Source organism: Gymnogyps californianus, chromosome 5, assembly GCF_018139145.2.
Source record: "Gymnogyps californianus isolate 813 chromosome 5, ASM1813914v2, whole genome shotgun sequence".
NCBI classification, from domain to species: Eukaryota; Metazoa; Chordata; class Aves; order Accipitriformes; family Cathartidae; genus Gymnogyps; species Gymnogyps californianus.
The window spans coordinates 62,693,119-62,715,234 of NC_059475.1; the positions used below are offsets into that span (position 1 = coordinate 62,693,119).

The 22,116-nt window shown below is 48.7% G+C and overlaps 1 protein-coding gene across 1 annotated transcript; it reads left to right on the forward strand.

The window, feature by feature from the left end:
* The first annotated feature begins 1,527 nt into the window (after nt 1-1,527).
* On the forward strand, nt 1,528-2,541 carry LOC127017045 (inositol 1,4,5-trisphosphate receptor-interacting protein-like 1). Its single transcript, XM_050897931.1, has one exon. It carries the CDS (start codon nt 1,528-1,530, stop codon nt 2,539-2,541), a length of 1,014 nt encoding a protein of 337 aa, XP_050753888.1.
* The last annotated feature ends 19,575 nt before the right edge of the window (nt 2,542-22,116 follow it).

Genomic DNA, 22,116 nt, shown 5'->3' on the forward strand with positions numbered 1-22,116 from the left:
GCAGAGGTCAGCGTTACCAGCAGCGCGAGGTGGCCGAAGGAAGGGAGAGCCAAAGAGAGAGCGCAAGGTGGCCAAAGAGGCCGCTCGCTGCAAGGAGGCTTGCGACAGAGACTGCGTTACCACCTGGACAGCGACCGCCCACCCTCTTCACGAGACTCCATTCCCTCCGGGACCTTTCCCCTGGGCAAAGATGCCAATAAATCTTTCTTTTTTTAAAAGCTGCCTGTAAATACGCTGAGAGAAAAAAGAACGGGGGCTGGGTGCGCCAGGCATTAGCTGTCTTGGGACGTGACCATAGCAGGGTGGAAAGCAGGTGCATAGCTTACACCAGGCTGCAGAGCACCAGGAGGCAGGTGACGAACCTCCGCCGATGTGGTGGGTTAACCTTGGCTGGCTGCCAGGTGCCCACCAAGCTGTGCTCTCTCATTCTCCCTCCTTAGCAGGACAGGGGGAGAAAATGAGATGAAAAAGCTCGTGGGTCGAGATACGGACAGGGAGATCGCTTACTGATTACCATCACAGGCAAAACAGACTCAACTTGGGGAAAATTAATTTCATTTATTGCCATCCAGAAACAGAGTAGGATGGTAAGTCGCAAAGTCAAAACTAGAAACACCTTCCCCGACCCCCCACCCCTTCTTCCCAGGCACAACCTCACTCCTCCACCTCCAGCTCCTTTACCTCGTCCCCCCAGGCGGCACCGGGGATGGGGAATGGGGGTTGCGGTCAGTTCATAGTATTCGTCCTTCCCATGGGTCCTTCCCACGGGCTGCAGTTCTTCAAGAACTGCTCCAGCGCAGCTCCCCCGGGGGACACAGCTCTTGCCAGAAACCCTGCTCCTGTCTGGGCTCCTCTCTACGAGCCACGGCTCATGTCAGGACCCTGGTCCGGTGTGGGCTCTCCACAGTAGAAGATAAAGAGAGAAAGAAGAAAAGGCGGGAGTTGGGCACAACAGAGAAGAAAAAGGGAAGAAAAGGAAGGGAAAAGGGAGATGGACTGGAACAGGAGAACGAAGAGGCAGGAGGAAAAAAAGAAAGGACAACAAAAGAGGGGAAGAAAAAAGGAAACAGAAAAGGGAGAAGACAAGTAAATGGAGCAGAAAGGAAGGGGAGAGACCCAGTGAGGTGAGGCCAGGCAAGGGCGTGCCTGTGATGTGCTCTGGCACCTGTGACAGCACAGGGGACGAGTCACAATGGGGGCGGTTATCAGGGGCACCAGCAGGCAGCACTGCGCCAGTACGGCCTGAGCCAGCGGTGAGTGCACACGCGGCAGGGAGGTTGGGCTGGGCTGGACGAGGGCCGGGGCAGAAACGCGGGCCCCCAGGGAGGGGGGTCTGACCCTGCGGCGAGGGCCTGGTGCTCGGGGGAGCGCCGTGGGCAGGGCACGGTGCTGCCAGCGCCGGGCCTAGGTGCAGCCTCCCAGCTCCCTCGCCCCCTCTCCTACCTGCCCCCACGTCCCTGTGGCTCCCGCCCCCGCTCCCCCCACCCAGCCCCACTCAGCCCCCTTCTCTCCCCTCTCCTGCAGGCCATGGCTCTGGCAATAGTGTTCGCCTTGAGCGTGCTGGGCATCATCCAGACGCCACTGGGGGTTGGAGATGAGCTGGGTGCAGCTATTCGCCAGTGCGTGCAGCAGCGTGTGGAGCAGCTGATCCAGGTGATGGTTCAGCTGCTTGAAGAGATGGAGCTGAGCCCCCGGGAGCCCAGCAGGGTGGCCAGGGGAGCCCAGGTCTCTGCTGCCTTGCAGCAGTGGCAGTTCTGGGCCTTGGCTGGAGGCCTGGTCCTGCTCTTTTGGCTCTGCTGGTGGCTCTGGAAAAGGAGCTGTGAGCCAGGCAGCAGCAGCAAGCATGGCAGCTCCAGAAGCCTGGAGGAGGAGGAGGAGGGGCAAGACCCATTACATATGGACAGGTTTCTGGACGAGTACACGTCGTGGCCGCTGCCGAACAGGCAAAGAATATGCACGGTGGTGGAAGAGGTGGTGAACGACCTTCTCTGTGTCTGCCGAATCCTCGCCGGCAATGACTTTGCGCCGCGACTGCAGCCAGCTGTCGGGGTGGGCGGCTTCCTAGAAGGCCAGAGTGCCCGTGGAGAAGACCTTGTCTATCGCCTGCTTGTGCCCCTCAAGCCACCCCGCGGGCACTCCTTCCACCTCGAGCTGGGCACCGAAGGGGAGATGCTGGTGAGGAACTCCCGCCTGCGTGTGCAACTGGAGTGCATGTGCACAAGGGAGCGGCGGCTGGGAGACGTGCTCTGCTTCCTCCACCACCCTGAGGATGAGCTGATGAGCAGTCAGGAAGCCAGCCTCCTACAAACCCTCTGCACCGGCTCGTACCTTGACGTGCAGAAAACCGCCTTGTGGCTCCAGGAGCTGATGACAGCAGCCTGCGTTGCTGTGCCTCAGGCGGGCACATGCAAGCTAACGGTGCTGCCCTCCACACGCTTCTGCAAGCTCAAGCTGACCAACGCCTCCAAGAGATCCCTCTCCATTGAGCTGATCTTGGCGGTGCAGCAAGGCAACTCGGACTCGTTTGTGAGCATGGAGTAGGCAGAGGTCAGCGTTACCAGCAGCGCGAGGTGGCCGAAGGAAGGGAGAGCCAAAGAGAGAGCGCAAGGTGGCCAAAGAGGCCGCTCGCTGCAAGGAGGCTTGCGACAGAGACTGCGTTACCACCTGGACAGCGACCGCCCACCCTCTTCACGAGACTCCATTCCCTCCGGGACCTTTCCCCTGGGCAAAGATGCCAATAAATCTTTCTTTTTTTAAAAGCTGCCTGTAAATACGCTGAGAGAAAAAAGAACGGGGGCTGGGTGCGCCAGGCATTAGCTGTCTTGGGACGTGACCATAGCAGGGTGGAAAGCAGGTGCATAGCTTACACCAGGCTGCAGAGCACCAGGAGGCAGGTGACGAACCTCCGCCGATGTGGTGGGTTAACCAGAGGTCAGCGTTACCAACAGCATGAGGTGGCTGAAGATTCCACAGCAAAACTGTATTCTGGGGATTTGGACCTGATGCAGCTGAAGGGGCTGTTGCAGGGAGGCCTGTGACAGACTGCGTTACCATGTTGTCACTGACCGCCTACCCTTTTTGAGAGATTCCATTTCATCCGGGATCTTTACCCTGCGTAAGGGTACCAATAAATGTTTCTCTGCCAGTGAGTGTCTGTTCAACACTTTGTCAGGGAATGTGGCCTTTGGGTGCTGACTGCTCAGTTGCCCCAGAGTCAGGGAGCATTTTGTAGAAGAGCTGATGCAGTGGGCTATAGTTTCACTGATTCTGTAACTAAGGCTCCCCCGCCTGTCTGTGCTCCTGCATTGGGGCAATGAGAATAACTCGCCACCCTCCACAACTCTGCACATCATTGCTTGTTGCTCTGTGGTGTGTCAGGCTCAGGTGGGAAAGGAGGTTTCCCTGAACACCACTACCTTTTGTGTGTGTGGAGCTGGATACACAATCCCTCACTGCATAGTGGCAGCTGGAGTTCAACTCCGTTGGACTGCAGGGGTTCAAAGCTTTCCAGGACACAGAGGTTGTGTCTCCTGGGGCAGTATTAGCCAGCACCGGGCCCTTGAAGACCTGACCCTGAGACTGAGGCAGCCCAAAGCAAGGGGTTTGCCCACCTTGTTTTAGCTGCAGTGCTTTTGCAGGTGGAAAACCGTGTGGGAGAGGCCAGCAATGGCACATTTGGGGAGGTGGCAGTGCTACTCCATGGGATGTAATGTGAGAGCCCACCTGGCTGCCAGGGATCTGCCAGGCATGGCTGGGAAGGGAAAGCCTTCTCTTCTTATGCCTGCTGGTCAGTTGTCCAATTACCAGCTAATGGTGCTGCCCCCCACCCACTTCTGCAAGCTCAGGCTGACCAACGCCTTCAAGAGATCCCTCTCCATTGAACTGATGTTTGGAATGCAGGAAGGCATCTTCCTGAGCATCAAGAAGGCAGAGGCCAGTGTTACCAGCAGCACCAGGTGGCTGGAGAGTTGCGCTGTGGCAGAGGTGCAGTTCTTCAGGCACATGGACAGGCGTGCCCCGCACAACAGCTTCCACCTCAAATGCCTGCAGCTTTGCACCTGGCTCCCGGTGGGCACAGGCTTTTCCACCCTTGTGACCAGCCACCAACTGGATTTAACTCCATTCACAACTCTTTGGGCCCAGCCATCCAGCCAGTTTTTTATCCAGCGAAGAATATGCCCATTCAAGCCATGAGCAGCCAGTTTCTCCAGGAGAATGCTGTGGGAAACAGTGTCAAAGGCTTTACTAAAGTCCAGGTAAACAACATCCACAACCTTTCCCTCATCCACTAAGCGGGTCATATTGTCACAGAAGGAGATCAAGTTAGTCAAGCAGGACCTGCCTTTCATAAACCCATGCTGTGACTGGGCCTGATCACCTGGTTGTCCTGTACATGCTGCATGGTGGCACTCAAGGTGATCTGCTCCATAACCTTCCCCAGCACTGAGGTCAGACTGACAGGCCTGTAGTTCCCTGGATCCTCCTTCCGGCCCTTCTTGTAGATGGGCATCACATTTGCTAACTTCCAGTCAGCTGAGACCTCCCCAGTCAGCCAGGATTGCTGATAAATGATGGAAGGTGGCTTGGTGAGCACTTCCAACAGCTCCCTCAGTACCCTTGGGTGGATCCTGTCTGGCCCCAGAGACTTGTGTGTCTATAAGTGGTGTAGCAGGTTGCTAACCATTTCCCCTTGGATTATGGGGGCTTCATTCTGCTCCCCGTCCCTGTCTTCCAGCTCAGGGAGCTGGGTACCCAGAGAACAACTGGTCTTACTATTAAAGACTGAGGCAAAAAAGGCATTAAGTAACTCAGTCTTCTCCTCGTCCTTTGTCACTGTTTCCCCCCACATCCAATAAAGGATGAAGATTCTCCTTAGCCCTCCTTTTGTTGTGAATATATTTATAGAAACATTTTTTATTGTCTTTTACTGCAGTAGCCAAATTAAGTTCCAGTTAGGCTTTGGCCATTCTAATTTTCTCCCTGCATAACCTAATGACATCTTTGTAGTCCTCCTGAGTTGCCTGCCCCTTCTTCCGAAGGTCATAAACTCTCCTTTTTTTCCTGAGTTCTAGCCAAAGCTCTCTGTTCAGCCAGACCGGTCGTCTTCCCCGTCGGCTCGTCTTTAGGCACGTGGGGACAGCCTGCTCCTGTGCCTTTAAGATTTCCTTCTTGAAGAATGTCCAGCCCTCCTGGACTCCTTTGCCCTTCAGGACTGCCTCCCAAGGGACTCTGTCAGCCATGCCCCTAAACAGGCCAAAGTCTGCCCTCTGGAAGTCCAAGGTAGCAGTTCTGCTGACCCCCCTCCTTACTTCTCCAAGAATTGAAAACTCTGTCATTTCATGATCAAGACAGCCTCCAACCATCACATCACCCACAAGTCCTTCTCTGTTTGCAAACAACAGGTCCAGCGGGGCGCCTTCCCTAGTTGGCTCACTCACCAGCTGTGTCAGGAAGTGGTCTTCCACACACTCCAGGAACCTCCTAGACTGTTTCCTCTCTGCTGTATTGTATTTCCAGCAGGCATCTGGTAAGGTGAAGTCCCCCATGAGAAAAAGGACTAGCGATTTTGAGACTTCTCCCAGGTACTTATAGAATATTTCATCTGCCTCTTCATCCTGGTTGGGTGGTCTGTAACAGACTCCCACCATGATATCTGCCTTGTTGGCCTTCCCCCTGATTCTTACCCATAAACACTCGACCCTTTCATCACCATTGTCAAGCTCTAGACAGTCAAAACACTCCCTAACATACAGGGCTACTCCACTGCCTCTCCTTCGTTGCCTATCCCTTCTGAAGAGTTTATAGCCATCCATCGCAGCACTCTAGTTGTGTGAGTCATCCCACCATGTTACCATGATTGCAATTACATCATAGTTTTCCTGCTGCACAATGGCTTCCAGCTCCTCCTGTTTGTTGCCCATGCTGCGTGCATTGGTGTAGATGCAGTTCAGTTGGGTTATTGATCCTGCCACGTTTTTGTGGGGAGAAGCCCTATTTCCAATGTGACTGTTCTCAGGTACTTCCGTGGTTTCTAAGGTATCAACAACCCTGTGTCTTTGGTGCCACATGGATCTCCTACCCCCACTGAGATGGCTAAGGTGCTGCGCGCATTAGTGTAGAGACATTTCGAACGTGCTCCAGTGTACTCAGCACATCGTGGAGTAGACTGAAGGATCTCGCTAGCACACCGTCTCTCAAATGTTGGCATGCTGCCCCAGGGCTTATCACTAGCGAGTCTGGTTTTATCCCTTTCCCCCTTCAAACCTAGCTTACAGCTCTTTCAATGAGCCCTGCTAACTCCTGCGCAAAGATCCTTTTCCCCCTTGAGAAAGGTGTACCCAATCTGTTGCTAGCAGGCCTGATGTTGTGTAGACTGACCCATGATCAAAAAACCCAAAATTCTGCCAGTGACACCGGTCACGGAGCCAGGTATTGATCCGCTGAGTCTTCCTGTTTCTTCCATCATCCCCTGCAGCTGGAAGGATAGAGAACACTACTTGCGCTTCTGATCCCTTAACCAGTCATCCCTGACGTCTCTTTTGATCACCCTTGGACTTATTGCAACTTCATTGCTGCTTACATGAAAAAGCAATAATGGATAATAATCCTAGGGCTGTACCAGGGTAGGAAGTTTTCTCGTCACATCTTTAACCCAGGCCGCAGGGAGGCAGTAGACTTCCCTAAGAAGAGCGTCTGGTCGGCATATTGGGCCTTCTGTTCCCCTCAGAGGAGAGTCTCCTATGACAATAACCTGTCTTTTTTTCTTAATAGAAGTGGTTTTGACGCAGGGCGTTGGCCGACTTAACCTTGGCAACACCTCCAACGGACATGAACCATCGTCGTCATAACTGTTTCCTTCCACTTGCAGAGCCTTATACCTATTGTACAAGGGCGCTCCCTAGAGGTTCGGGGCGGGGGGGTGGCGGCGCGGGGCTTGGCTGCGGTTTCTGCTGGCCCCGTCCAGGTCTCGTCAGCCGCTGTCGAGCGAGCCGCGGGCTCCTGGCGGGTCTCTCCACTCCCCTGAGGTTTCCCCGGTTCGGGAAACCCCGCCTGTACACCGCGCTGGAGCACTCCGCTGCGGATCGTGCCGGCACGGCAGCTGTTCGCCTCAGCGACTGAGCGCCGGTGTCGGTTACACCGCCTTTTAAATCTCCCGCCGTTGCTCCTGGCCCCGCGCAGGTCTCAGCCGCTGTCACGTGGGCTGCGGGCTCCTGGCGAGTGTCTCCGCACCCCTGAGGTTTCTCCGGTTCGGTAAACCCCGCTGTATGCCGCGATCCTCCGCTCCGCTGAGGATCCCACCGGCACCGCAGCTGCTCACACCCAGAAAGGGACATGTCCACCTCCCCTCCCCACTGTATATTTTTGACAGAGTGGGATTTCTTATCAAGCAAGAACAAGTGAAGATCAGCAGGTATCACTGCTGGGGAAACTAGTAGAGGGAGATGGAGTAAGAACGTAATTCATTTTTAGAGGAGCTTGACAAAATGGATAATGAAACAGATTATGTGATGTGATCACATTCCAGAAGATCAAATGCCATAAACCAGGAGAGTAGAGCCAGGATTAGGTCCCCAGCACAATTTCCTAACATGAGCTGGAGGCCATCATCTCCAGGACTTAGATGCAGTAAGAAATGCATCGTTCACATCATGCCCTCCCTGAGGGGACTGCAGGTGAGATAGTGTCACTATTAAACCACTAATCCTGTCCCAACTTCTCCTTGGAAGTCTTTCAGAGCAGCATTCTCTTGCTCCTCAGCCACTGTTCCCGATGCATCCTGGATTTCCTTGCTCTGCCCTGTAAAGCCCCCCTCGCTGTCCGGCTCTGCCCGGATTTGCTTTTGGCAACCCTGCATCAGGTGCATGCTATCGCTGTGGTGGCAGGGCCAGCGGGGCTGGGTGGCACAGGTAAATGGATTCCATGGGCAAATAACTGAGTGACTGCCCATCAAAACTAAACTCTGACCAAACTAGTCCAATCTCAAAAATATTTTTTGCCTGGGGAGGTGACTGAATTTGAGCATTTATTATTTTTATTATCCTACTCATCTCTCCATTACAGACACAATACTTTAAATGTTCATGTGATTTTCCCATGCTTCTGGCTGAAAAGCAACCTGAAGACATTTAAATATTTTGGTGGGAACCTGTAGAAATTTCATTCGAGCCGTGCTACTGCCAACCAATGCCAAGGAAGGATGCTACCTTGTGACAGATGAGGGAAATCAGGCTTCCTTATTTCTACAAGCTTAAAAAGGACTATAGATCTGTGTGTAGAAGAAACAAATATGTATATCCCAGCTAAGCAAGACAAAGCTACCCTTAAGCGACAGCACAAAAGTTCAATGAGAAAATCACATTAGCATTACTGAGTTAGCCATGCATGTGAAGTACAATACAGCTCCTATTTCCTATTTGTCTGCATTATGAATCTAAAATATTCATATTTTATTGTCCTGTGTTGACAGCAAACTATCAGAAGAATGGCTGGCTTTCTGTCTGGAGTTTCATGTCTTATTTAGTGCAAGCTTGAATGGCAAGCAGCATTAATCGGGTTCTCAACTTCACTTTATCCAAGGTTATTCACACAAGCAGTCCTTAAATAGAGCTGGGGATGGGAGTCTGGTGTCTTTTCCATTGGCTTGGATATATATATTCCACCTGCTCAAAAAATCCTGAGGGAATTGAGCACTCAACTCTTGTGCAATTTCAGTAGGATTTTAAGATTTAGGCTATTTAATGCCTCTCTGAAAAGGCTAGATTCAAGCCATGATGAGCATCTGCCTGAAGCCTGCTCTGATCCAACAGCACCCTTCAGCCCTGTACCGGTGCTACTGGCACCTACTGAAACAGAGATGCAGTCACCACCCAGTGCTACTGGAAAGCAGGCAGTGGGGAATATCAGCTTGGGACAAAACGTCAGACGTATCTGAAACACTGTTCATGCTTTAAGAACCTTCGGTATTTCCCTGCATGTTTGTAAAGGACAGCCAGCCAAAGACTAGAAATGCAATATGTTCTTTGTGCAACATCCCGATCTGAGCCTGATGGAAAACCCAGGGGAACTTCTGCACTGCCTTCCTGGGTTTTGACTCGGGAAGCAGGAGTTTCCCCCGCCATCGGTCCCCCAAGCAGCAGCTGCTGTGTCTCCCTGTCAGCATCGAAGGGGGAGAAGCTGGGTGTGCTCTCTGTGGAAAGGGTTTCCCTGACATCATGCACACTGGTCCCTGAGCACAGGTGGCCACAGGGAGCATGGCAGCAGCCTCCTTTACAGGGAATTACGGAGAGCAGCTTTGCCTCAAGAGCTCAACGTGGCAAAGGGCCCAGAGCAACCCACCGTGATGCCTGTCACACCTGCCAAGAGGAAGCTGTAATGAAAACAAGCGACTTTCAATAAAGCCTGTGTGTTCACTTGGAAATAATGAAAACAAGCACAAAGCAGCCAAGGAGCCCTTCTCAGGCTATGTGTCGCTGCTCCCTGCGGTCACACTGCCACCAGTCTCCCCTAGAACGGAGTCCATTTGACCACAACAATCTGCTGCAAGGTGTCGTTGGCCCCACAAAGAACTGAGTGCTAAGGGACCCCACTAAAATAAATGACTCTTAAAAAAGAAGATAGGGAATTATTTTACAATTGTTTTCCACTTGCTAAAATTGCTGTTGGAATTTTTCTGCTTTTCCTCTAGGACCTTGCAGACCCCCTGCTCACTTCAAGTGAGGAGAAAACTCTCTGCTCTGGTGGTCTTCATGGAGCGCCAGCCAGTCTCCATCCCCTCTGTCTCCTCCACAAAAGCAGGAGTGGCATGGGCTCTTCAGCCCATGTTTTCCATGGGAGTTCCTGCCCCACTGACTCCCCTGCGAACAGGCTGCAGACTTATTGCACAACTTCAATGTGAAGTCATGCAGTCGTGACTATCAGCAAATGCCTTCAACCCACAGTCTTCACTGTTCTTCCTTTACCTCTTCTTAGTTTGCAAGAAGTCATGCTACAAGAGGGGGGAGGAAAAAAGATTTCTGTGAAGCCGTCCGAGTTACCTAATGGTTTTGTGGATCATGTTGCTAGGAAGGAAATACCCCTAAAGAGCAGTGCTCTGCGTCCCTGAAGGCTTTAACCTCTTTTCAAATGAACCTGGTCGTCATTGCATGGGGACTGTGACAGCCCTGGGAGGATGGACTACTCCAATAGCACGTTTTAATGGCAACATAAAATCATTAATTTCTTTTTTTAGAGTGCATTTCACAAACTCAGGTCCCGTACTACAACCCAGCAAATCAAAAGTCTTTCTTTCTGCCTTGTGTTGGTTGCTCAGTTTCCACATGCTTCTCGAAAAATCTTGTTGGATCCCCACATGACTTGGATGACACATTATGTGTTTAAATTAGTACTTAAAGAGATTACTTAAAGTTTATTGTTCTTATCTTTGTTGTTCACTGGGTGTGCCTGTCCCTTCCTCCTTTTTGTGCTGAATGAAGCTGTCTGAAACACAGCTTTACCACTGCAGGGCATTTGCAACAGCAACAGAAGAAAAGAAGCAAGTTTTTTCTAATCTCTCAGTGCACTTCATCATCTTCCATCAATGCAGACCTACCAAATCTGAAGTTTAGAAATACATCCAATAACAATTCCTTCCTACAGCACAAACCCAAACTATTAAGGCAAACTAGCAATTATTCTTCAGCACTAACATCAACATAAAGCAGATTAGAAGAATTAAATGCACAAGAGTGCAGTTCTTTTATGATTATGCACCCTTAATCTTCAGAAGATGGTTAATTACATTTTAAGCAGCACAAGAGCCCTAACATATTTGTATGTTAATAAAAATTCTCACCAGGGGTTTAAATCTAACATGTATTCACAGGTATAACTAATGGCATTTTTCAGTAACGCTGTGAAAAAATATGCCTGTAAGTTAGTAGCTTCACACAGGAAACTGCTGGGAGTTTTTAATTTACTCTCTAACTGTTCTCCTAATCATTCCCTTATCATGCTGGGATGGCTAAATGCATACAGATTATAATGATGGTGTGCACCCACCATAGCAGTGTCAGCAATGACATTTGTCAGTGTTTGAAGTCGGGCTGCTGCAATCAGAGCTCTGCAGCCGAGGGAAGGAGGGAAACGAATAGGGATGACACTGCAGCCCTGCAGTTTCACAAGAACTTGTGTTTGCTGGTTTAAGGCTTACTCCAGTTCAGAAAGGGATTAGTCTCTACCCCACACAGGCCCAAACATCGCTGTGATTCAGAGCTTTCAGGACTACCTGTTAATTGTGCCATGCTCAGAGATGTTGAAGGTCCAAAGAGACTTCTTTCCTAGAAATCCTCATAAATGAAGACAGAGCCTGTCATTTATCTCTGCTTCCAACCTCCGGGAAGCCAGAGCACTGGGATTCAAAGTGGAATCTGTATTCTTTATCCAGATCTGCCCCTTGGAAATTTCAGCTCCAGACAGTTCAGGATTTTGGCTAGGGTAAGACCTAGCCTGATTCAGGGTCAAAACCCTCTTTGCTTCCAACCCGAGGCAGCTCCAGCAAAGTAGAAGGCATGAGCTTTGAGTGGTCCCACTTCTGGGAAAGAGAGACCATACCAAAATGGGAGGCACATGCCTTCCTCCTGGGTTCACCCACTGCCCAGGGGGAGAGAGGGACTCATTTCATTCATTGAATGGAACCAGAACAGAGCAAGCTCAGGGGAATGAGTATCATGGGGAAAGGGGAAAAAGTGGGTTCTATTGATGTTTCCTGCAAGTGCTGAGGTCAGTGGCCACAGGCTTTGTCCTTCCCTCCAGTGTGTTGATGCTGTTGGTTGACCAGCATCATGCCAGTTTCCTCTGCGGGATCCACCTGAGTTTCAGGAAAAAGAAGTGTTACAGCTCAACTTTATTTTTCTCTACTATTTGGTCATTTCTTCCTGCAGTGGATTTTCTTCATGTCTACCTCCCAGTGCAGACATTGTCATTCCAAAATAGCCCTAGGGCATAAAGAAAATTTGGGAAAGGAGGAAAGAACTGAACTTTTGAAATATGTAGCCTAATTATTAGTATTCCTCATTCTAAGCCGTATTTGTGGCAAGGATGACTCATTGCCCTTGAACACCCACTGCCTATCTATTTCCTCTAATGTTGCTTTCCTTTGTGATTTTCCGGATACGGATAGCTGACTGCTTATCTATTCCTACCGTTAAAATGATGCATAACTACTGCATTTTGTGGATGGAAACATTATGGACACTGAAATGTCATCACAGCCCCATTTGCTCATCTGCTGTTATTTACTTTCCAGCAGACAATATTCAGTACACAGGCACACACAATGCAGAAGTCAGCACAACATTCATCACATTGATATCAGGACGTACAAAGCATGCTGCCACTGATCAACGGAAACGGTCTGGGCTGGAAGATTTACAGAGCTCCCCATCTCCCTTCAGGCTTTGTACAAATTTCCCCTGGCTGAGATGTGGTAGCTCTGGAAAGGAGCCAAGGCATGGCTACCTGCCCGTGGGAGGGGTTCCCGAAACAGGGATGTAGAGGTCCGCTGCCAGAGTGACTTTCCTCTCTGGTGGATACAACTGTGCACTGGTTTCCTCCAAAGCCCACCAGTGCCACCGCTATACTCAGTGCTCCCTGGGAGGTTTGCACAGCGCTCCCTGGGGCACCAGCCTGTGTCATGGCCTCAGATCCCTTCCACTGGTGAGGCTTTTTGTGGATGCAGATGAAGCTCTGTCTAGAATAAGAAGACATCTCTGGAAAAGCGTCCTGAAGTCCTGCTACACAGTCAGGTCATGTGAAGCAAATGCCCAGCTATCCAAAAGCATGTCCCAGGGAAATCAGTAGTGTTAGCCCAACAGGGGTGGTTTAGACCCCTTCAGTCCAGGGCTTGAAACCAGAAGCCACAATACTTTGCATCTGTGCATTATCATGCACTATGCCCTTTATAAACACCCTGCAAAAATTGCCCCTATCCAAGAGAGTTTCCACTTCAGTGATGGAAATCTGCAGATGAATACTGCCCCCAGAGAGCTTGCAGCAACAGTAAGGCCCCTTACAGTCGTTATGAGGACTTTGGGACAGGCTGCCCAGGGAAGTGGTGGAGTCACCATCCCTGGAAGTATTTAAAAGATGTGTAGATGTGGCACTTAGGGAGATGGTGTAGTGCTGGACTTGGCAGTGTTAGGTTTACAGTTGGACTCAATGATCTTAAAGGTCTTTTCCAACCTAAATGATTCTATGATTCCATGATAATATTCAGCCAATTAATGGGACTCCCTTGACAGGAGACTAGCAGTAATGAAGATGAGGATACTGGCCTTGGGCTCTGTGAGGACTTTTTCTCTGCTTCTGGGAGAGTCACCAAAAGAAGGGGTTGGGCATCTCTTAAAGCAGGTCATAGGCAGGCAGGGGACTGTACCTCATAGGGCTTTAGATCTCTGGAGGTTGGGAGATTGTCACTGCATACCTGCCTTCCTCTTACTGCTTCTCTGGCACCCGCCCTCAGCCACTTTTTGAGAAAAAAATCCTGGGTTAGCTGGACCTTTGGTGGCTGTTCTGATGTGTTCTGGGAGAGGCCAAAGGAAAATCTCAGCTATTAGAGCTTAGAGATGGAAAGTGAATTTTGTAGAGTGATGAAGATCTTCTGTCTCACATTTCTTTCTTCTTATTGATTCAGCTTTCTTTCAGTCAGCATCCATGATGTGTCAAAACTTCTGGCTTCACATTGCATCAAGATGCTCCTCAGCCCCGAGCAGACAACTACCACATAATGCTGAAAAAGAACAAAACCACCACAACAACACTCGCAAAAAGGTGTGGGGATGATAGCAAACAAACAGAGCTGCTTGGAGAGCACTGGGGGTGGTAAGCAGCTGGCTGCAAGGTGATGGGATCTGGGATGAAATCCTCAGCCAGTGGAAGACTGGGGCTCAGTCCAGCTGCTCCCCTGAAGCCAGATCTGCTCCAAATAGTTGTTTCCTTTTCCTTCCACATGGTTCTGAATTTTTTAATCTTTTCCTTTTGATGCCCTTTTCAAACAAGGAGCTTTGCCATATGGAAATTTGCAATTACACCAGCTTGTAGTTGCCTCATATCTGCCACATAGAACAAAGCCAGTCACTACCGACATCTGGAGGCAGCTGACTGGAGAGGTGGGATCCAGCTTCAAACAGCGTTCACGTTGGTTGGGCTTGTCCTCCAAGCCCAGTTCAAACATCTGTTTTGACACAACCAGAATGACAAGTTTGTAGGTTTTACAAGAGCTGCCTCAGTGCAGGAATGAGGGATGGCTTTGCCAGGTCAGATCAGAGACCCACCAGTCCCTGTGTGCCCCCTCCAACCTGGGCCAGAGCAAACAGACACGAAGGGAAGAGGATGTGGACATTGCAAGCAGGTGGCCATACTTCCTCAGCATCTAGTATTTGAGGTCAAATAATTCAGTCAGATATACATTCATTTCTTGCAGTGGAAGGGAAGGCACAGAAAGCTGCTCATCCAAAGGTAATGAAGATTGCTGATACTGTATGCATTCACAAGGGCCATTCAGAAATATTCTGTCTTAAATCAACAGCTACTGCCCCAGCCCCAGGTCAGAGCCACATTGTGCACTTTGCTAGCTATGATGAGAGGAGAAAGAGATGGTCTTCATCCTTAGAGTCAAGAGGGTGGAAATACTCACAAATGTGAGGGGCTGCAAGTGCCAATGGGAATCCTGATTCAACTTTTCCTCAGCACAGCATGGATGCTGTGAACCACCACTGGGCTAACAGGCAGGAGCAAGACTGGAAAGAGCATTGGTGATGGACTCAAGTGCTCAGGCTGGCTCTTCTGCCTGCTCTTCACTGCCTGCTTCAGGGACTGAACCTGTATCTCCTGATTGCAAACGACTTGGCTTTGCGAACAGTCCTGTATGGAGTCTTCGTGGATATGGATGCATGCAGAGGATTGGGAATAAAAATGGTGGAAACATAAGGTTTTTGCCAAATATTTCAAACTGGATACCAGTTTTACCAATCTTAAGGTTGGATTGCTGGTCTTCAGGGTGGCATGTCACAATGACCTAGAGCAATTTCTCCCCACTTGCAGACACGACGAGGGGATTTTTAGTTGCGCAAAAACTTCATCTGAGTGTAAGCTGTGATCTGGAAACCTCTGCTCCACACAAGGAAGAGATTTGATTGTGACACCTAGAGAGCAAGAGGTTGCACATTTCCCGTTTGCATCCCCCCACCCTGCTCCAGCTGGGTGTAAATAATTCCTTCCTTCTCCTGGGGGTCCTTCCGATCTCACCTTCCTTTCACAGCCCTTTGGCTGAGACAAAGCCAAAAGCTGTTACCTGGAAATTTGTGAAATCACAGAGAGTCAGGAAGCATGGGGTCAGCTCCAGTCTTGCCAGAGATTTGCCACAACTCTGAGCAGGTCACTTAATCTTACATCAGTACCATAAGTGATGAAGGCCTCATTGGTATAATTAATCTGTAATCAAAGCTTCACATAAGGATTACAGGATTAAGCTACTGCAGCAGCAGAATATTCTTCATCTGGATGATCCCTTTGTTCCATGAGCCGTGTGTATTATTGCCATTTTCACATCTGTTCATCACTTGGAGAAAATGTCTTTTGTCCCTTAGTAAGCTCAAGCATACATTTTCCCCTGCCATGCTCCCCCACATTATTATTTTAAAATCTAAATACATTTTCTAAAAGTTAGGACATGTTGTATAATTAAAATCAAGTTGGCAGCAAAGAACTATTTCATTCACTACAGCTGTTTTCACTGTATAATCCTCCAGCTGGAAAGTGGGTAGGGAATTTGAAGTGATCTCGTACTTACCGGCAGCAGCAAGGCTGAGATCACAGGCATGACTAGTGACACTAGGTGTTCATTGTGACACTTGTTATGGGAGCTTAATTTTTCAGAAGTTTTATTCAGTACTTTCTGAAAATGAGATTCTGTAAGGTAATTCCAATGAGCATCCCAAAATCACAAATCACTTTTGTAAGTCATGACTCTTGCACTCACACTGGGAATTGCACAGTGTAAGAAAGGTAGATACTGCTCAGCACTTCCACTACCCCTAATTCTTCTTTTCTGTCCGTTAGTTTCCTTCTGTTATATATGAGGTAGCTCCATTCTCCTTGCAGACTCCTTCCCAATATCTTGTAAAAGTAAATGAACTTTAAAATTGGAGGTGGTTCTCCAGAGAAGTAATTCAGCAATAATTCAGCCTACAGAAGTTCCCAAGTCTGTAATTTATTGATTTAGCTAACAGTTTGTACTGACTAGATAACAGTTTCCTATCTTATTACCCTGTGTTTTCATTATATCCAACCTGTCTGGTAGAAGGAATATCAATCTTTGGCAGCTTACAATTGCTAACAGTAGCTGTTAAATATCTCTAAACTTGCCTTTACTTCATTTTGGAATCTCTCAAAGTTTCCTGATTTGGAGGGTTGGCAGAGAGTTAAAAAGATTTACTTTTCTTCCCGAGGAAAACAACAACAAAAAAATATTTTGATCGTTACTTGTGTCTCCAAAAGAGAGACAGACGGTTCTGCACTTCTGGTGCTTGCACAAAATCCTCAGCTGCACTTCCCATCCAGCCTGCAGAAAGTATTCGTCACATCACCCCTCCCTCTCCGTAGCAATAAATGCAGACGATGTGCGGTTGCCTAGTAGACGGAATAACAGAAAGCATCAATGCACTTTATGATGCTTGGCAAGAAAGAGAGACTAGATCTTACTGTGTTTTTAAGACAGACTAGATGTTGATCACTGACACTTGTGGCTGAGAAAAGGTTCCCCAGGTCAGAGCTGCTAAAATTGGACTGGTAAAGAGGAAAGTGTGAGGAGAGTGGGAATAATACAAAGCAAATGTTGGGTACATTCGGATTTGTGAAACCACTTTGTTTCAACAATAGTCACAAGCATTTTTTTCTTGGTTTTGGAGGGTATTTGAATTATGAGGTAGCTAAAAGGCTTGCAAACAGTGGCTGTCTAAATTGCAAAGGGAAAAAAAAACAGGTGGTGAATTCAGAGTCACATATATGTTGCAGTACTGACACACACATCAGGAGTGCTCTTGTGCTCTTACAGAAATGCTTGTCCCATGCTACAGACAGGAACCAGAAAAAACCTTCATGACTCAGCTGATCAGTCACACCTCAACAAATGCTGAATGCTTGCTGTCTGTTCACAGAGAAAACATTCAAAGACATTTTTAGGCAAGAAGAACAAATAAGCCCTTCTTCAATTTGTCAGTACTGCAAACTAGTTACTTAGCTCAGTCTATCAGCTCAGACCTGGCTCATCTGATGAAGAACTGAAAGAAGTCAATGACACAATATTCAGCAGGTATTTAGGGACCACTTGTTCCATATGGCTAATGCCTGCATTAATAAGGAGGTCTCTTCAGAACAAGGAGAACGCAGGGCCCATAAGTCCCATGAGAAAGAAAGTTTACAAGTTTCCATTGCACTGATGGAGAAGCGGTTATTTATCTGGCTTTGTATGAAACCGATAGCTGTTTCTTCTTCATTACAGGCAATGGCACTACTTTGTAAGAAATATGCCAAACCAGATCAATGCATCTCCTGACGGACCTACCTGCCCAGATTGGCCTAATTTTTCCCAAGAAAAACCTATCTATTCTGCTACCTTTAAAGAGATGACATTGCTAGAGCTGAGGCTTTGCTCTCATGCAGGGTCTGGATCTACCATTGCTCACATCTTACCCTCAAAGAAGACCTCCTGGATTTCCTATTTTTGGGACAGTCCACATGAGTAGGGAGGCTGTAAAGGGCTCTGCACAGATGCTTTACACTCGTGTGTAGTGACCATCCCGTCGCCAGAGCCCAAATAGGCCCCGATATCACCTTCTCTGGCCTGTATTCTGTACAATCCCCTGGACTAAAAACCACACAGAGCTCCTTAACCTTTCCAGTTTGCCAAAAAAAAGAAAATAGATTACTCTGTCTTCTCCTCCATTTCCTGAGCTGTGTGATGATCAAGTGACTGTTCTGCTCCTTCTGCCATTATTTTGAGCCTGAGGACCACAGGAGTCTAGACACATTAGCATTCTGACGTTGAGCGCACAGACTATATCAATTAGTGCACTGGTTTCAGCCCACATATCCCAGGAGGCAGCTGATACCTTCTCCTAGTCTGTAGCATTGACAAACTTGAAGAGGTGGCAGGGACTCCTCACTCAGAGGACCAGTTAGTGTGTGCTGGCCCTGGCCCTCTTTGCCGGACTGAGTCACTTTCTCATCTCACTTCTTTCCAAGATGCCCTCTTTGTTATGGTGTCAGTAGGGTCTTAGCAGGGCTCTTGGTGCAGCTCATAGTTTTCTTCTTCTTCTGAGAAAGCTGATGTCCCCAAGCAGGGTAAAGCTGATTCCCTCTGCATGGCAGAGCACATGCTCAGCCTTTAAGCAACACACTTGTTCCCTGAGCACCAGCCTACTCGTAAACCAGCCACTGGGAGCTTCTATGTCTGCTTCTTTTCCTTCTGAAGCAATCAAAGAGTATGAGTGTCCACAACCCCACTGCCTCCGCATCCAGCGGCACAGGAGCACAGCTCCAGCTGAGGCAGCCTGTGTGACTCAGCTCTCCCTGCAAATGTGACAACCTTTGTTAGGAAGAAAACCTAGGGTTTTGGTACCAAAATAAACTCAGCCCTGAGCATGGCTGAACTGGCCCGACATTATCAGACAGGCTGCGTAGTGCGGTTCCAGCTCTCCTCTCCCATGCCTTTTCTTAGTTGTCTAGCTTAACACTACTAAAAGCCTCTGGCCAGCATATTCCCAGGTATGAATAAAGAAGTCTGAGCTGTGCTTTATCTTTTTCTCCTGACAAATGCCCCAGTTGTTTGAACTTTCCAGCCAGTTATTCCAAGCTGTAGTAGCGTTAATCAAACTAATGATATCTGGTTATCTAGAGGAAAATCAATATTATATGGCAAAAAAAAGAATCCCACAATGAATAGTGTACTGTACAGGATCTGTGTTCCTATGCCAGTTTGGACATAATGTAAATGACTTCTCTTTTTTTTTTTTTTTTGTCTACTCTCTGAGGAGGAATGTGGTATGATGAGGGTTATTGGAACCCTGCAGCTGTTCAAGGATAAGATAGCTTAACTGTTGGCTTTACTACGTTACTCATGCAAGGTTATTATGGCCATGGATGCCAGTGACAGCCTGGAGTCTCTGTTCTGCCCAGACACTTCGTGCAAACTGTTTGTACTGAAGTAACAACTCCTAGGATAAAGCCCCGGAGAAAAGAGATTGCAAATCTAAATGAAACCACAATGACCTGTGGTTTGGGGGACACCAAATCAGCTATATCGGGAGAGGGAACATTCATCACCTCAGTCTACTCTATTCCTTTAGAAAAGAAAAAGAAAGCATGGCCCCTTTTCTCCAAACAATGCTGTGGTCAGGAACTGATTTATCTTAAATCTGTCTGCAGCACTCGCTGCTGAGTTTTATGATTGTGGCTCTTCAGCCATCCAGCAGCAATAAGAATAATTCAGTGACCAAAAATTCTCTTCACGTCCCAGTTAGGGCTCTTAGCTGTGAGCTTTGAGCCCATTGCTGAAGTACCGATTTAACCCTTTTACTGTACTACCAAGAAGAAATGTTGTTTGATACGAGATCTCCCAGCCCCTGCCCAGCTTTTCCAGCAAAGGCACTGTTGACCAACCAAGGAGGTAAGAAAGATGCTAAAACCTGGCTAAAGCCAAGAGCAGGATCCTGGATAAGCAGACACTGAATGTCTCAGTTGTTCTTAACCAGACGTTTTGATCCAGGATGCTTTGTAAAGGAAGCTCATTGCTGGTAACGGGGGCTCTGCAGTGACTTCAGTGACACACACAGACCCTGAGAGGCCATCCAGACTTCTGTCCCCTCCTCCTTCTAGTTTTACTGCTATCTCGAAAACAAGAAGACAGTATGATGTCCTTCTCCTCTGCAGTGATGTTTTTCTCTAAGTTTGTTTGCTCTGGGTTCCCTGTCCAGGGGCCCTCAGAGGGGCATCTTCAACCTGTTCACTCAGGTCGACCAGACCCCCTTGGTGCTGTGACCCAGAGATCTTTGAGTGGTGGTGGGGACACTTACCTGCTCAGAGCAAGCGGAGAAAGCCACCCTGCTGCAGCATATGTTCAGAGCCAGAAAAACCCTTCACATTTCCCCTTCCTGCTGGGAAAAGTCTTTGGTGAGGATGGGGTGACAGCTGGAGGAAGTGCCCTCTGCAAACATGTGGGTTGAGGGAATGGGGCAGGCGGCATCCGGACCCTGGCCACATCTGGACCCCGGCCACATCTGGACCCTGGCCACAGTGTGTCTGGGGGAGAGGCAGGACAGCAGAGAAGCAGAGTCCTGCAGACTGCTTTAGGAGGCAGCTCTGTTTCCCTATCTGACATCCTTTGCTTCCCCAGTCATGTGGTTCGCATTTGTTTCTTTTTTCATGTGGAAATACTGCTTTCGAAGCCATCAGCGGGGATGAGCGTAGTGGCCATGACAGCATTGCCAGCATGCCTCTCCCACCTGCAACTCAGCAGCTTTTGACAAAGTGGGAAATCCCAAGGGGACTCTTGTGGCTTTGGCAGGTTTATTCTTCTCTTGCATGCAGGTAGTCTCAGTAAACAGCAAGAGAAGGTGTCAGGGAAGAGGAAGCAGGAGAAAGAGTTGGAAAAAGAGGTAAGTTAATTAGAAAGAGGCAGCATCAATTACTGTGACATTTAATATCAGTTTTTTCCTTTTAAGAGAGAGCACACTGGTTCCTTTGGGGAAGTCTGCTATCAGCTTTGAGCCAAATGCCCAACAAAGAGAAACTAGCACAAGCCCTCTGCAAGGCCGTGATGCCATAGGAGATTACCCCTGCTGTGGACCTGGGCTTGCCGGTGCTGCACAGCCCTGTGGCTGCCTCAGCACACCCCTCCTGAAGCACAACCCAGGCACTTACAGACAACCTTGGACTTTGCTAGACAGATTTATTGTTTACTATGAGATAAAAAAAACAAACAGAAACAAGGACAAAGCTTTCCTGCTACTGAGTCCAAATGTGCACTAATGAGGTCTAAGCAGATAAAATAAAAGGCAAGGCACATGACTCAGGATGTATCTGCACTGCACTGCAGTCAGGAGCGGTGATTGGAGCAGGAGTAGAAATACTCCCACTGGCCTTCCTCTAGCTATGCTGAAGAAGCAATGCAGGTTATTAATGACCCCTTGGGTACCTCCAGGACCACAGGGACTTCAGCAACTACTTCACATATTGCAGTCCAGGCTGTTTTTTCCCTGTTGTTAAGTTCCTGACCAAAAACTTGTACGGAGAGGCTTGCACACACTGTAACCACTTCTCTAAGTGCAGGGTCTTCAGACGATTACGACTAACTTCAGGTGTCCAAGTCCCAAAAGGGTGGTCCCACACTCTCACCTTTAGCACTCAGGCTGTCCATCCTTTGTCCACTTCGAGAGTGCTGCATTCGGATGGATTAGTTTTGAAAGATATGTTTTAGTCTGATTAGTTGCAAATGATTCATTTGCCGCCAAAGCAGCTCCCTGGTCCACTTATGTGCCCCATTTCATGCTAGTACTAGCATAAAGCAAGACAAATCTTGGGAGGTGGGAACAAGGTCCCACTGCTTTCTATACCAATTGTCATGGTTTAACCCCAGCTGGCAACCAAGCAACACACAGCCACTCGCCCACTCCCCCCTGGTGGAATGGGGGAGAGAATCAGAAGAATAAAAGTGACAAAACTCATGGGTTGAGATAAAGACAGTTTAATAGGTAAAGCAAAAGCCGTGCATGCAAGCAAAACAAAACAAGGAATTCATTCACCACTTCCCATCGGCAGGCAGGTGTTCAGCCATCTCCAGGAAAGCAGGGCTCCATCACGCATAATGGTTACTTGGGAAGACAAATGCCATCACTCCGAACATCTCCCCCCTTCCTTCTCCTTCCCCCAGCTGTATATGCTGAGCATGACATCATATGGTATGGAATATCCCTTTGGTCAGTTGGGGTCAGCTGTCCCGGCTGTGTCCCCTCCCAACTTCTTGTGCACCCCCAGCCTACTCGCTGGTGGGGTGGTGTGAGAAGCAGAAAAGGCCTTGGCTCT